General features: G+C 37.3%; 1 protein-coding gene across 1 annotated transcript in view; it reads left to right on the top strand.

The window, feature by feature from the left end:
- CPLANE1 (ciliogenesis and planar polarity effector complex subunit 1) overlaps positions 1-14,390 on the top strand; it is a 175,812-nt gene that overhangs the window by 103,859 nt on the left and 57,563 nt on the right. Inside the window, exons 40-45 of the mRNA XM_064271392.1 lie at positions 418-489; positions 1,415-1,527; positions 2,045-2,240; positions 2,459-2,608; positions 3,389-3,621; positions 5,301-5,388. Of these exons, the coding sequence (XP_064127462.1) occupies positions 418-489; positions 1,415-1,527; positions 2,045-2,240; positions 2,459-2,608; positions 3,389-3,621; positions 5,301-5,388 (852 nt within the window). The remainder of the gene's footprint in view (positions 1-417; positions 490-1,414; positions 1,528-2,044; positions 2,241-2,458; positions 2,609-3,388; positions 3,622-5,300; positions 5,389-14,390) is intronic.

Genomic DNA, 14,390 nt, shown 5'->3' with positions numbered 1-14,390 from the left:
GTTTAAAAAATGGAATCTCACTGTTCTTTTCATTTACATTTCTTTCTGAAGGAGGTTAAGCATGTATAAGTTGTTTTTTTGATGTCACTCATGAGTGCACATTGGAGAAACATTGTTACGTGCACTTTCTCTGAGTATGTCTTTGAGAAAGCCTTGGAGGTCCTTTGCCTTTGCTGTTGGGCGGTCTTTTAATTCTGTTATTCATCCAGGTAATCAGACCCAGGATATAAGCAATAGTAGACTGAGGTTATCCTATTAGTTATTTAAAATTAAATTGTTAAACTGTCACACATTTCTGCCTCCTTTTATGCACAATATCTAATTACCTGCACTCATATGCTTAAATTTTTATTGTATTTGTGATATTCTTTTTCATTTTCTATTTTCTCTTTTTTACCTTAAATCTTTTAATTTTAGTACAAGATAAGGAAGCTGCTTCTCAAGAAGTTGTTTCTGAATGTGGTAAAAATCAAATCACTTCTACATCAGGTGTGATTTTATTTTTTTCTGAGATCAGCACGACTTATTAAACATCACGTCTGCATGATTCCAAAACAGAAGCCACCACCCCTTATTAAAAACATAGTAAAACCAATGAATTGATATAATGGAAAAGAATGATAACTTAAGTATTTTCACTTTCCTTTTTTCATGTTTTTGGTTGACATTGGTTTAAACTCAAGCTTTGTTGCCAAGTTTCCAGTACTTCATATGACAATGAGTTATATTTTGCATATGAAATTTAAAAGTAATTCTTTATTAAAGATAAAATGTGAGGAATATAATCAGAGTCCTAGGACAGGAGGCATAGGGTTAAGCTGTCTGCTGACCCCTCCTGTAACATTTTATTTTACTTTTGAATCAGAAGCAAATGAATTTTGTAAGATTTAGATGTTAAAACATTTTAAGGGGTAAAATTTAGCTATCGCTCTGTGAATATACCAAAAACCACTGAATTGTACCCTTTTAATGGGTGAGAATTATATGTATCTCAATAAATCTATTAGTAAAAAGTGTTGAAAGTGGAAAATTTTTAGTTGAGTTAATTTCTTAAAAATTTGTCTATTGATATTCTTATAAACAACGTGAGTTAATATATATCTGAGATGGAAATAGGAAATTATACCATTTTCTTGACATAATTTAGATACTTTATTGTTTTGTTAATTATTCATGTAGGGAAAGCAGTAGTCTTAGTCAGTCTGCATTCAGTTATGCATTACTCTAGAGTAAATTGTCCTTAGAATAGAATAGAGTAGAATTTGTTTTAATTTATTTATACCTATGAAACTTCTGCTTAGATTTTCAGCAAATACATTTTATGTTGTTTGTTGCTGACTTATCCTTATAAACTTAATGACTTAGAGCCGTATATAGAGAATGTATTTCTGATTTTTCTTTATTTAATCTTTAGAACATGAACTTGTGAGTGTTACTCAGCTGTCGGCTCCAGATGTCTATCTAAATCTCAGGTTTCCTACCGAAATATCAGAGAAACCTTTGTCACCTTCAACTGAAGCAAATTTGGTTTGTATTTAATTTAGAAGTTCTAATTATTTTAATTATACATTTGTGCCAACATTTTTTGTGATCATCCAGACATGACTCAGTTGTATAGATCACAACCAAAAAAACCAAACCCACTGCCGTGGAGTCGATTCTGACTCATAGTGACCCTATAGAACAGAGTAGAACTGCCCCATAGAGTTTCCAAGGAGTGCCTGGTGCATTTGAACTGCCGACCTCTTGGTTAGCAGCTGTAGCACTTAACCACTACGCCACCAGGGTTTCCATTGTACAGATAAGTTGAGGCTAAAAATCTAATTTATGTAATTTTGTAGCTCAAAAAATTAAGTATTATGCCCCAAAATAACATAAAATAAGACTGTGACATATTCTTCCTTCAGCTTCCTCTAAGTTAGGTGCATGGAAGCCCTTCTTGCCTTGTTATTGATAAAAATTAAATTCCCCCCACTGCTTTTTTGTTGCAGAGTAACAATATAGAGTAAAAAAGAACCCTTTTGAATTTCATGTTTTGGCTCAGGTTGGACACACTTACATAGATGTGATTGACATTGAAGCTGGTGATCTGCAGGAATTACCTGCCAGAGAAGAGCCTTTAGATGATAATATTAGCAACCAGCAAAGCGATCTTCTAGAAGTTCTGTCTTCTGCAGAGTTACATCATATGGCAGCTTCCGTTACTAATGCTGTTCCCCGGCATGGTATTAAGAGTCGAGGTAAAATTTTTTCTACTTTTGAAGTAAATTAAATGCATCGTGCAAAAGTTTTTAATATAGCATTGTTATCCCTACTTGGATCTTTTAGCTGCCCTCCTACAAACCCTCTGCACTTTTGGATGTTTGTATTCACATTTAGAAATGCTGTATTGATCTTTTAGATTACGTTGTTTAGAAGTTTAGAATCAATCTCTATATTCCTTTTGTATTCTTGATAGAATCTGCCAGGTCTGCTATGGATTCATTTTTTAAACCCACAAAAGTGTTTCCAGCCTGTCTGGATGTAAAAAACTGGACAACAGGCGTTACAGAAATGAAGGAGCCTAGTATCATCTCACCTACACCATCAGGAGTACAGCAGAACAAAGGTGAATGGCCAAGATAAATAGCAACCCCACCTCCACGAATTACTTATATATTAGAAATAAGCACTGAAACTCAGCAGTTGCGAAAGAAATCAGAAGAATACCTTGCCTTCCTCTAGGAGTGGGGAGAGGTAGGTAAATGAGTTAGAGCCATGGTTCCACAGCTGAGATTCGTGGATATTCTGCAAGAAGACTACAGATTACCGATGCATATGTTTTTCTCAGTTAATGGAAACTCAAAATAAATACCCTGTGGGAGCTCATGAATGTTTTGATATTAAAAAGGAATTCTCATATTTTAAATGTGGGCAATTCTGGAACGTCAAAACCCAAACCAGATGCCATTGAGTCTATTCCGACTCATAGCACACAGAAAATACACAGACATAGAAGCCTGAGATCCCACATAAAGTCAGTAATAGCCAACATTGGGCCTAGCTTTTACTGTGTGTGCAATTGTTCGTTTCCAAATAGTTCTAAAAAGTCATAAAAATATTAAAGGTGCTTTTTTGATGAAGTATATTTTTCGTAGCAGGGGAAAAAGTAACATTCAGACTACCTTGTACATGGAGCTAAGTGGTAATAATAACATCGTTATACACTCTTATCTTACAACAAAGATAAATCTCAAATGTAAAGAGACTAGAATGGAATTCCTAAATACATGAAATGACTGGAAGAGAATGTTATGTTGGATTTAAATGAGACCATCAAAAAATGGCATCAGTATCTACCTTTTCCTTAATTATAATCAACTCTGATTTTACTTTTCTTCATATTTAGATCTACTGAAGCCTGAGTTCCAATTCAAAGAACAGAGCACAAAGTCGGAAGTTGCAGAAGATTACCTGTTGTGGAAACTGCTGCAGGAGGTCTCTGATGCTCCCCCTGCACCGAGTCCTGCGGCGCACAGACTAGAGCACCTCACGTCTAAGCTTCGGGAGATTGATGAACAGCTGTTGGCAGTACAGAACATTGCCGAAAACATAGAGCAGGATTTCCCCAGACACAAAGTGGTAGGCCTGCATTCTGCTAAGATTGACCCTCTTTGTTTGTAATTGGATATCAGATTTGCAGAATGATATAATTTTAGATACTTGATTTTTCAAAATAATGGGAACTTGGTACCTTTAAGCCAGAGTTCTCAGCCTCAGTACTGTTGACATTTTGGGCCAGATGGTTCTTTGTTGTAGAGCTGTCCTGTGCACTGTAGGATGTTTAGCAGTATCTCTGACTTCAACCTTACTAGATGCCAGAGCACCCCCTAACTGTAAAAACCAAAAATGTCTCCAGACGGTGCCAGATGTCTCCTGGTTGGCAAAATCAGCACTAATTAAGAAACACTGCCTTGAGCTTTTGAGAAATGAAGCCATGCTTTCTACCGTGAAAAGAAATATATGAATTATAAAACCAGGATATGTCTTTTAAACAAACCTTGCTCATAATTATCATTTTATTCTGAAAGTTTTTTTTATAACTTTACAAATGGTATTGTCATTATATTTGAAATTCTTTTCAGTTTCTTTTAAATCTTTTGTGTAAGGGGACTAGTAATCAGTTCCTTACAAGTTTTCTGTATCTTTAAAAAGTATTCCTAATAAATAAATAATTAATTTTTTGTATAGACAGCAGTCCTTTTTTTTTTCTTTTAATTTAGGAAGAAAAATTCATATAATAAAAACGTTAGAGTTTGCATATATGTTTAAAATGTTATCATCCTATTATAATACACACAAAAACAAAGATTTTGATTTGCTCATTTTAGTTGAGAAAACAACTCGTAGGCCTGGAAAGAGGTGCCAGACAGATACTGTGGATGAGCACTGACTAGGAGCCTTGAAGACTTGGGTTCAAATCCATGTTCTGATGCTAAGAAAGTCATTGAATTTCTCTGGGTCTTGTTCCCTCATTTCTAAAATGAAATGTTTTGTCTCGATGATAGCTAAGGTTCCTTCCCATTTTAAAAATTATATAACTCTATGTTTCTGTCCCTTTTTTCCCCATTAAGAAAATTTATTGTGGTAAATATATATAAGAAAACACTTGCCATTTTAACCATTTTTATATGTACAATTCAGTGACATTAATTATATTCACTATGTTGTGCAACATCATCACTATTCATTCCCAAATTTTTTTCATCATCCTTAACAGAAACTTAGTACCCCTTAAGCCATAACTCCTCCCTTTCCCCCTCCCATTTACCCCTAGTAATCACTGATCTATGCATTTGCCTAGTCTAGATATTTTGTTTAAGTGTAATCATACAATATTTTCCTTTTGTGTCTGACTTACTTTACTTGCCATGATTCAAGGCTCATCCATGCCACAGCATGTATCAGAACTTCATTTCTCTGTATGGTTGAATAATTATATGGTATGGCTATAAAAAAAAAAAGCACATTTTATTTATCCATTCATCTGTTGATCGACGTTTGAGTTGTTTCCACCTTTTGGCTGGTTGTGAATAATGCTGCAGTGACTCCTTATCCTTTTAAAATGTCAAATCAGGTAAGCTACAAATAAGTAAAAATTTCCTTGTTTTCAATCCCTACCTTTTAGCTCATGTTGGATTTAATCCTATTATTCGTTTGCATTAATGCAAACATTTCAAACCTATATGAAATTGATATTTTGAAAATATCAAAGTATAAAATTTGTAATAGTTGTTTTCTTGTATGTGTTTTTTCAACAGGTAGAACCGGTGGATTACATTGAATCATCTTCTGGCCCTGAATTTGATAAAACACTGGCTGTAAAAACCATAAGCATTTCTGAAGAAGGTATGTGTGTATGGGCAAGGAGGACTGAAGCCTTGCTTTTGTTGACCTGAAAGAGTAAAGCATTGCCTCTCGGAGTGCCAGAACTAGGAATGATTTTCATATGTACGCTGAAGACATCAGCTCCAAATTTTTATATTAAAATTATTTATGTGATAATCCATGTGATTGGTTCCCACCTCAAGGCCATTTTGTTCTAAGAAGCCAGTGCTATCACCTCCACTGGTTTTCATACCAGAATGGGCAGTGTAGGCTGGATCTTAGTTTCTGTGACCTCTGGCCACTGGCCACTGGCCACACACTGCTGAGGACTGTACAGAGCTTTGTGCTAAGGTTCCTGTTTATTCACTGTCATCAGCTGAGCTGAAATTTGAAGGTCTGGTTAAACTGCTGAGCAGTGATGAAATATTAAGTTTCTTACTTAATGAAAGAATGAAATAGGGTAGATAGGTTTTTAATTTCTATTGTATCTATTTGTTCTTAAGTGAGGTCAAGTAGATTCCGACTCATAGCAACCCCATGTGACAAGAGTACAGTTGTCCCGTAGGATTTTCTAAGCAGAGTAGAACTGCCCTGTAGGGTTTCTAAGGAGTGGCTGGTGATTCAAACTGCCGACCTTTTGGTTAGCAGCCATAGCTCTTAACCACTGCACTACCAGGGTTCCAAATCTGTATAAGAGCAAATGGCCAGGTCTTTTTCCTGTGGAGCTGCTGGGTGGGTTCGAACTGCCAACCTTTCAATTAAAAGCCGAACTCTTACTGTTGTGCCACCAGGGCAGCTCTACTCTGTCCTATAGGGTTGCTATGAGTCGGAATCGACTTGATGGCACTGGGTTTGGTTTGTTTTGGATAGTTGTTTATATCTAGGTTCTCTCACTCATTCAGTTTTGTCAGGAATTTAATTAGTCTTTAAAAAAAAAAAACAGATTTGCGTTTGTGATTCTCTCTTTTTTTTTTTCCGTTAATTTCTACTCTTGGCTTTATTATTTATTTTACTTTTGGGTTTTTTTTTTTTTTGCTGACATCATTCCTTCGTATTTTCTAATATATATGCATTTGAGGCTGAAGATGTTCCTGCAAGGACCCAAACAAGAATGTTAATATGTACCATCTTTTGGTGGTTTTCAGGCCTAAATAGTTTGTAATTTATATTAAGATATGTCTATTAACAGTTAAATTATTTAAGTTTTATAAGCACTTTCCGTTAGTTGATGTAGAGTGTATTTTTATTTTATTTTATTTGAAATTTTTAACTGTACTTTAGATGAAGGTTTACAGAACAGACGAGTTTCTCATCAAACAGTACACACATTGTTCTATGACACTGGTTAACAACCCCACGACATGTACACACTCTCCCTTCTCAGCTTTGGGTTCCCTATTACCAGCTTTCCTGTTCCCTCCTGCCTTTCAGTCCCTGCCCCAGGGCTGGCACACCCTTTTAGTCTTGTTTTGTTCCGTGGGCCTGTTCAATCTTTGGCTGAAGGGTGAACCTCAGGAATGATTTCGTTACTGAGCTGAAAGGGTGTCAGGGGCCATACTCTCAGAGTTTCTCCAGTCTCTGTCAGGCCAGCAAGTCTGGTCTTAGCTTTTTGAGCTAGAATTTTGTTCTACATTTTTTCAAGCTCTGTCTAGGACCCTCTATTTTGATCCTTTTCAGAGCAGTTGGTGGTAGCCGGCCACCATCTCGTGCTGGACTCAGTCTGGTGGAGGCCGTGGTAGATGTGGTCCATTAGTCCTTTGTATCTTTAGTTTTCTTCATTCTTCCTTACTCCTGAAGGAGCAAGACCAGTGGAGTATCCTAGATGGCTGCTCACAGGCTTTTAAGACCCCAGACGCTACTCACCAAAGTAGAATGTAGAATATATTCTTTATAAACTGTTACGCCAATTGAGCTAGATATTCCCCGAGATTATGGTCCCCACAGCCCTCAGCCCAGCAATTCGATCCCTCAGGGAATTTGGATGCATCTGTGGAGCTACCATGACATTGCCTTGTGTAGGCTGTGCTGGCTTCCCCAGTATTGTGTACTGTCTTACCCTCCACCAGAGTTACCGCTTATCTATCGTCTATTAACTGTTTTTCCATCCCCACCTCTCCCCTCCCTCGTAACCATCAAATATTTTCTTTTTATATGTAAACCTTTTCATGAGCTTTTATAGTAGTAGTCTCATACAATATTTGTACTTTTGCGATTGGCTTATTTCACTTAGCATAATGCCCTCCAGATTCATCCATGTTATGAGATGCTTCACAGATTCATCGTTCTTTATTGTTGTGTAGTACTCCATTGTATGTATGTGCACAGTTTGTTTATCCATTCATCGGTTGATGGGTATCTAGGTTGTTTCCATCTTTTTACTGTTGTGAACAGTGCTGCAGTGAACATGGGTGTGCATTTGTCTGTCCTTCTGATGACTTATTTCTCTAGGATGTAGTCCTAGGAGTGGGATTGCTGGATCACATGGTATTTCTATTTCTAGCTTTCTAAGGAAGCTCCATATCGTTTTCCAAAATGGTTGTATCATTTTGCATTTCCACGAGCAGTGCATAAGAGTTCCCATCTCCCCGCAGCCTCTGCACCAGTTATTTCCAGCAATGCCAGAATGAGATGGTATTTCATTGTCATTTTGATTTGCATTTTTCTAACGGCTTGAGATCATGAGCATTTCCTCATGTGTCTGTTGGCTGCTTGAATGTCTTCTTTGGTGAAGTGTCTGTTCATTTCCTTTGCCCATTTTTTAATTGGATTATTTGTCTTTTTGTTGTAGAGGTATTGGGTTTTCTTGTAGATTTTAAAGATTAGACCTTTGTCTGATTTGTAATAGCCAAAAATTTTTTCAAAGTCTGTAGATTCTCTTTTTACTCTTTCAATGAAGTCTTTTGTGTTTAATTTTTAGAAGATCCCAGTTATCTAGTTTATCCTCTGGAGCTTGTGTGTTGTTGGTTGTGCTTTGTATCCTGTTAATGCCGTGTATTAGGGCCTCTAGCATTGATCCTATTTTTTTTTCTAGGAATTTCATGGTTTTTGGCTTTATATTTAGGTCTTTGATCGATTTTGAGTTAGTTTTTGTATATGGTATGAGGTATGGGTCCGGTTTCATTTTTTTACAGCTGGACAACCAGTTTTGCCAGCACCTTTTGTTAAAGATACTATCTTTTCCCCATTTGATGGACCTTGGGCCCTTGTTGAAGATCAGGTGATCATAGGTGGAAGGATTTGCATCTGGGTTCTCAATTCTGTTCCATTTGTCAATTTATCTGTCGTTGTACCAGTACCAGGCTGTTTCGACTACCGTAGCTGTATAGAAGCTTCTGAGATCAGGTAGTGCAAGTCCTCATACTTTATTCTTCTTCTTCAATAGTGCTTTACTTATCTGGGCCTTCTTTCCTTTCCTTATAAAGTTGATAGCTTTTTCCATCTCTTTAAAGAATGTTGTTGGTATTTGGATTGGGATTGCATTGTATTTGTAAATCGCTTTGGGTGGAATTGTCATTTTCACAAAGTTGAGTCTACCTATCCATGAGCATGGTATGTTTTTCCATTTATGTAGATCTCTTTTGGTTTCTTGCAGAAGTGTTTTGTAGTTCTCTTTGTATAGGTCTTTTATATCCCTGGTTAGATTTACTCTCAAGTATTTTATTTTTTTAGGGGCTATTGTAAATGGTAGTTTTCCTGATTTCCTTTTCATCGTTCTTTTTATTGGTGTGTAGGAATCCAACAGATTTTTATATGTTTATCTTGTATCCTGCTCCTCTGCTGAATCTTTTTATTAGTTCCAGTAGTTTTCTTGTGGAGTCTTTTGGTTTTTCCATGTATAGTATCATATCATCCGCAAATAGGGAGAGTTTAACTTCTTCATTACCAATTTGGATGCCCTTTATTTCTGTTTCGTGCCTAGCTAGGACTTCTAACACAATGTTAAATAGGTGTGGTGATATAGGGCATCCTTGTCTTGTTCCTGTTCTCAGGGGAATGTTTTCAGCGTCTCTCCGTTAAGAATGATGTTGGCCATTGATTTTGCATATATGCCCTTTATGATATTGAGAAATTTCTCTTCTATACCTATTTTACCAGGAATGAGTGTTGAACTTTTTTTCAGCTTCGAGATGATCATGTGATTCTTTTCTTTCTTTTATTTATGTGGTGGATTACGTTGATTGATTTTCTAATGTTGAACCATCCTTGCATGCTGGTATGAATCCTACTTGGTCGTAGTGTATTATTTTTTTGATACACTGCTGAATTCTATTGGCTAGAATTTTGTTGAGAATTTTTTCATTTATATTCTAGAGATATTGGTCTGTAATTTTCTTTTTTTGAGGTGTCTTTTTTTGCCTAGTTTTGGTATCAGGGTTATGCTGGCCTCACAGAATGAATATATCTCTTCCTTTTCTGTGTTCTGAAATAGTTTGAGTAGTACTGGTGTAAGCTTTCCTCTGAATATTTGGTAGCATTCTCCAGTAAAGCCATCTGGGCCAGGGCTTATTTTTGTTGGGAGTTTTTTTTTTTTCTTTTTCAGTCTGTTGTTATGGGTCTGTTCAGATTTTCAACATCATTTTGTGTTAGTTTGGGTAGGTAGTGTGTTTCTAGAAATTTGCCCATTTCCTTTAGGTTTTCAAATTTGTTGGAGTATAGTGTTTCATAATACTCTGTTATTACCCTTTTTATTTCAGTCGGGTCTTTTGTAATGTCCCCCATTTCATTTCTTATTTGGGCAATATGCGTCTTCTCCTGTTTTTATTTTGTCAATTTGGCGAGTGGTTTGTTGATTTTGTTGATCCTTTCGAAGAACCAGCTTTTCATTTTGTTCTTTTCTGTTGTTTTTCTACTCTCTATTTCATTTATTTCTGCTCTGATCTTTGTTATTTCGTTTCTTCTGGTGTTTTGATTTTTTCCCTTTCTTCTTTTTTGATGTATGCATCTATTGGTATAAATTGACCTCTGAGGACTGCCTTTGCTGTGTCCCAAAAGTTTTGGTATGATGTGTTTTCATTCTTGGAATTTTTTTATTCCATCTCTGATTTCTTCTATTACCTAGTGGTTTTTAAGCAGGGTGTTAATCAATTTCCATGTAATTGATTTTTCTTCCTTACTCTTCCTGTTGTTCATTTCTATGTTGATGGCATTGTGGTCACAGAAGATATTTTGTATTATCTCAGTGTTTTGGATTTTGTTGAAGGTTGCTCTGTGGCCTAAGATGTGGTCTCTTCTGGAGAATGTTCCATGTGTGTTGGAAAAGAATGTGTACTTTGCAGCTGTTGGATGGAGTGTTCTATATATGTCTACGAGGTCAAGTTGTGCTCTTTAGCTCTGCTGCATCTCTGTTGAGTTTCTTTCTAGATGTTCTGTCCTTTACCAAGAATAGTATGATGAATCTCCTACTATGATTCTGAAACTGTTTGTTTTTCTCTTCAGTGCTGTTAGAGTTTTTTTTATGTATTTCGAAGCCCTGTCATTGGGTACATAGATGTTTATTATGGTTAAGTCTTATGATGGATTGTCCCTTTAATCATTATACAGCGCCCTTCCTTGTCTTTTATGGTGGATCTTGTTTTAAAGTCTGTTTTATCCGAGATTAGTATTGCCACTCCTGCTCTTTTTTGGTAGTTATTTGCTTGATATATTTTTTCCCATCCTTTGATCTTTTATAAATTTGTGTCTTTGTTTCTAAGGTATGTCCCTTGTAGACAGCATATTGATGGATCCTGTTTTTTTATCCATTCTGTCATTCTTTCTCTTTATGGGTACATTTAGGCTATTTACATTCAGTGTAATTATTCATAGGTGTTAGTTTATTGCTGTCATTTTGTAGTGCTTTTTTTTTGTGGTCCTAACGTTTTCTTTGTCTTACTCTATCGTGCTGAGTTCCTTTTGTTTGTGTATTTCTTTTTCATTTCTTTTGTTTTTGTACATTTTTTTTTTATTGAGACTTTGTTTTTCTTCTTTATTTTGATGAGTGGGTTTGTTAATTTTCTTTGTGGTTACCTTGAAATTTACCCTTCCTAGGTTTGAACCAGTCTATTATTACTTGGTATCGCTTTGCCTTCCTCTCCATTAGGTAGTTCTATACCTACACCGTTTATTCCCTCTTTTATTGTTCTGACATTGTTGTCATTTATAGATTAACCTCTCTGGTTCCCTTTTACAATTCTTTTGGTTTAGGATAGTCCTTGGGAGTTCATTTCCTATGTTGGTATCTGGCTGGAACAATCTTCCGTCCCAGATTCATGCCTTGGTGTTTTTCTTTTGGGATCTATCCTATATGGGGTTCATTTGAGCTTCTTGGATGGTCAGCTTTTCATCATTCATGATACTACAGACATTTTCTGTCATCAGTTCTTCAATGTTTCTCTCTGTTTTCTGTTTTCTCTCCCTGTTCCAGAACTCCAATCACTTGCAAATTTTTGCTTTTAGTTGTATCCCACATAATTCTCAGGGTTTGCTCATTTTTCTTTGTTCTTTTTTCTGATTTTTCCTCAGAGTTTTATCCAAGTGTTTGTCTTCAATTTCACTGATCCTGTCTTCCATCATTTCAAACCTGCTCCTCAGTCCTTCGGTGACAGTGTCCTTTCCTGAAATCTTGTTGTTTATGTTTTGAATTTCTAATTGTTGTTTTTGTATAATTTCTAGTTTTGAATTTATTTTGGCCTTTTGTTCCTGTATTATTTTCCTGAATTCTTCCATTTTTTGTCTGTACTTGCCATGAATTTGTCTGCCTTTTTTTCATAAACTTAGTCTATTTTTTCCTCATTGTTGTCTGCTTTTCGCTTCAACTTTTGGATATCTCTGAATATTAGAGATTTGGATTTGCAGTCAGGTAGTTCTAGTGCCTTTCCTTCTACTGGGAAGTCATCTGATATTTTGGATGCCTATTTCAACCATTCTCTCCTTTTTTTTTTTAGTATTTTTTGATATTGTCTGCTGTCTTCGGGACATTCAGTAGTTATTTTCTTCATTTCTTGATTGTGGATTTGTTTGTTTCGTTCTGGCTTTTTGTATTATTTGGTTATGTCTGAGCAGGTGGTTTTTGTGTTCTTTGTTGCTTGCTTGTCTATAGTCGTGATACTTTTCACCTCCTTGTCCAGTGTGGGGGGGCCAGTCACTAATCTATGGTGCAACAGGACAGGTCCAGCTGAAGGGAAGGGGCTGGGATAGTTTGTTTGTGGCACATACTAGGGCTGACAGGGCGTGCCAGGAATCAATTCTGGGCAAATTCCGGTAGATCGTGCCTGTGCTGTTCAGAGGTGTGATGTTCAGCGCACGGTGAGGTAGGTAGGAAAGAAGGGAGAGGTTGTGATGTATGGAACTAGAATTGACATGGGAAAGAGGAGAGAGAAACAGGAGCCAAAAACAAAGGAAACACACACATACACACACAAAAAAGAGTGCAAATGGAGCTTTCTTTTGGAGTGGAGAGATGAGAACCTGAGAAATGGAGAGAAGCAAAAAGGGCGGGGGAGAGGAGGGAGAAAAAGGAAAAAGAGAAAAAAGACTAGATGAAAATCTGGAAAAAAAAAAGTAGAAAAGAAAAGCCCCCAAGGGTCCCACCAGTGTGGCCGCAAAGACCTGGGGAAGTCTCCCAGGTTGTGTAGTCTAACCTGGCTAGAGGTGGTATAGATGTCACACAGCACCAGGTATTCAGGAGACTGGAAAAGAAGGTAAGTATAGATAGATAAGAACTGAGAAATGCAGAAAGATAGAAAGGGAAAAAGATAGAAGGGAAAAGAAAGAAAAAAGAGATACCCCCAGCGATCCCACCTGCGTGCTTTCACAGATTGGGGAAATAGCTCCTAGAGTATGCAGTGCAGCCCGGCTAGAAGGGGCTCCCAAGTAGAAAAAGAGAAAGAAAACTAACAAAATGAAACACAACAACGCAAAACAAAACAAAAAAGCCCCAGGGATCCCAGCAGGGTGTCACAGGGGAGTGGATCCCTAGTCGAACAGGGCTCCACAGCCTTTCAAAAAGAAGCAAAGATGACACACGGATCCAGATGTTGCAGAGAAAGGAGGGGGAGGGGGAGGTGGTGGGAGGCACGAAAGAAACCAAAAGAGACGGAAATAAGTTACACCATCTCAGGGACCCCGCCAATGTGGACAGAGCAAATCCAAGTGGCCTGGGGTGGAAGCAGTTGCCTCCTGGACAAGAGGCTGCGGCTGATGGGAAGCAGAGGAGGCCAAAGGAAGAGGGGAAAAAGGACAGGAGTTAGAAAGGCATATATCGTTTGTTACTGGGTGCTCTGTCTCCTGCTGGGAACTTTGTGAAGCTGCTTTCCCGTACTCCCTGTCTGCTGATCTGCAATGTGGGTGGGACGAATCCAAGCAGCATGGACGCTGTACTTCCTGGCCAGCCAAGTCACCACAGCCAGCCAGGAAACTCGGAGGTAGAGTAGCAGGAAGAGGATTAGGGGTGGGAAAATGTATATCGCTGGTTACCAGGTGGTCTTCTGCTGGGAGCTTCGTGAAGGTGGTTTCCCATGCTCCCTGTCAGCTGATCTCCAACAGGAGTCCAAGATGGCGAATCCATGTTGCATTAACTTATAGGGAACTTCAGCAAGTATCTCTCCTCGATCTCAGTCCTCTGTCAGTTTCTTATTTCATTTGGTATTTGGCTGGCTTCTTTATCTCTTCATTTGACACTTCAGGTTTCAGAAATGATGTTTGTCTCTGTTTTACTTTGCTTTTTGAGTCTTTGCTGTGGAGGGACGGCATGGTGCTTCTGTCTGTGGCACCATGTTGGATGGAAGTGTCTGTGTGTATTTTTAGTCAAGCTTGTATATTGTCCAGATTTTTTATATTCTTTCTGATTTTTAATCTGCTTGATCTATACATTTATCATAAGCGTGCATTAAAAATTGCCAACGAATTAGATTACCTAGATGAAATGGATAAATTCCTAGAAACATTCAAATTACATAAACTGACTCATGAAGAAATAGAATATCTCAGCAGAGTTAACGACAAGTGAAGAGATTGAATTAGTAATCAGAAATGTCCAAAGAGAA

Source organism: Loxodonta africana, chromosome 2 (assembly GCF_030014295.1).
Source record: "Loxodonta africana isolate mLoxAfr1 chromosome 2, mLoxAfr1.hap2, whole genome shotgun sequence".
Classification (NCBI taxonomy): Eukaryota; Metazoa; Chordata; class Mammalia; order Proboscidea; family Elephantidae; genus Loxodonta; species Loxodonta africana.
The sequence above is the reverse complement of the archived record's forward strand: the minus strand, read 5'-3'. Positions and strand labels throughout refer to the sequence as shown.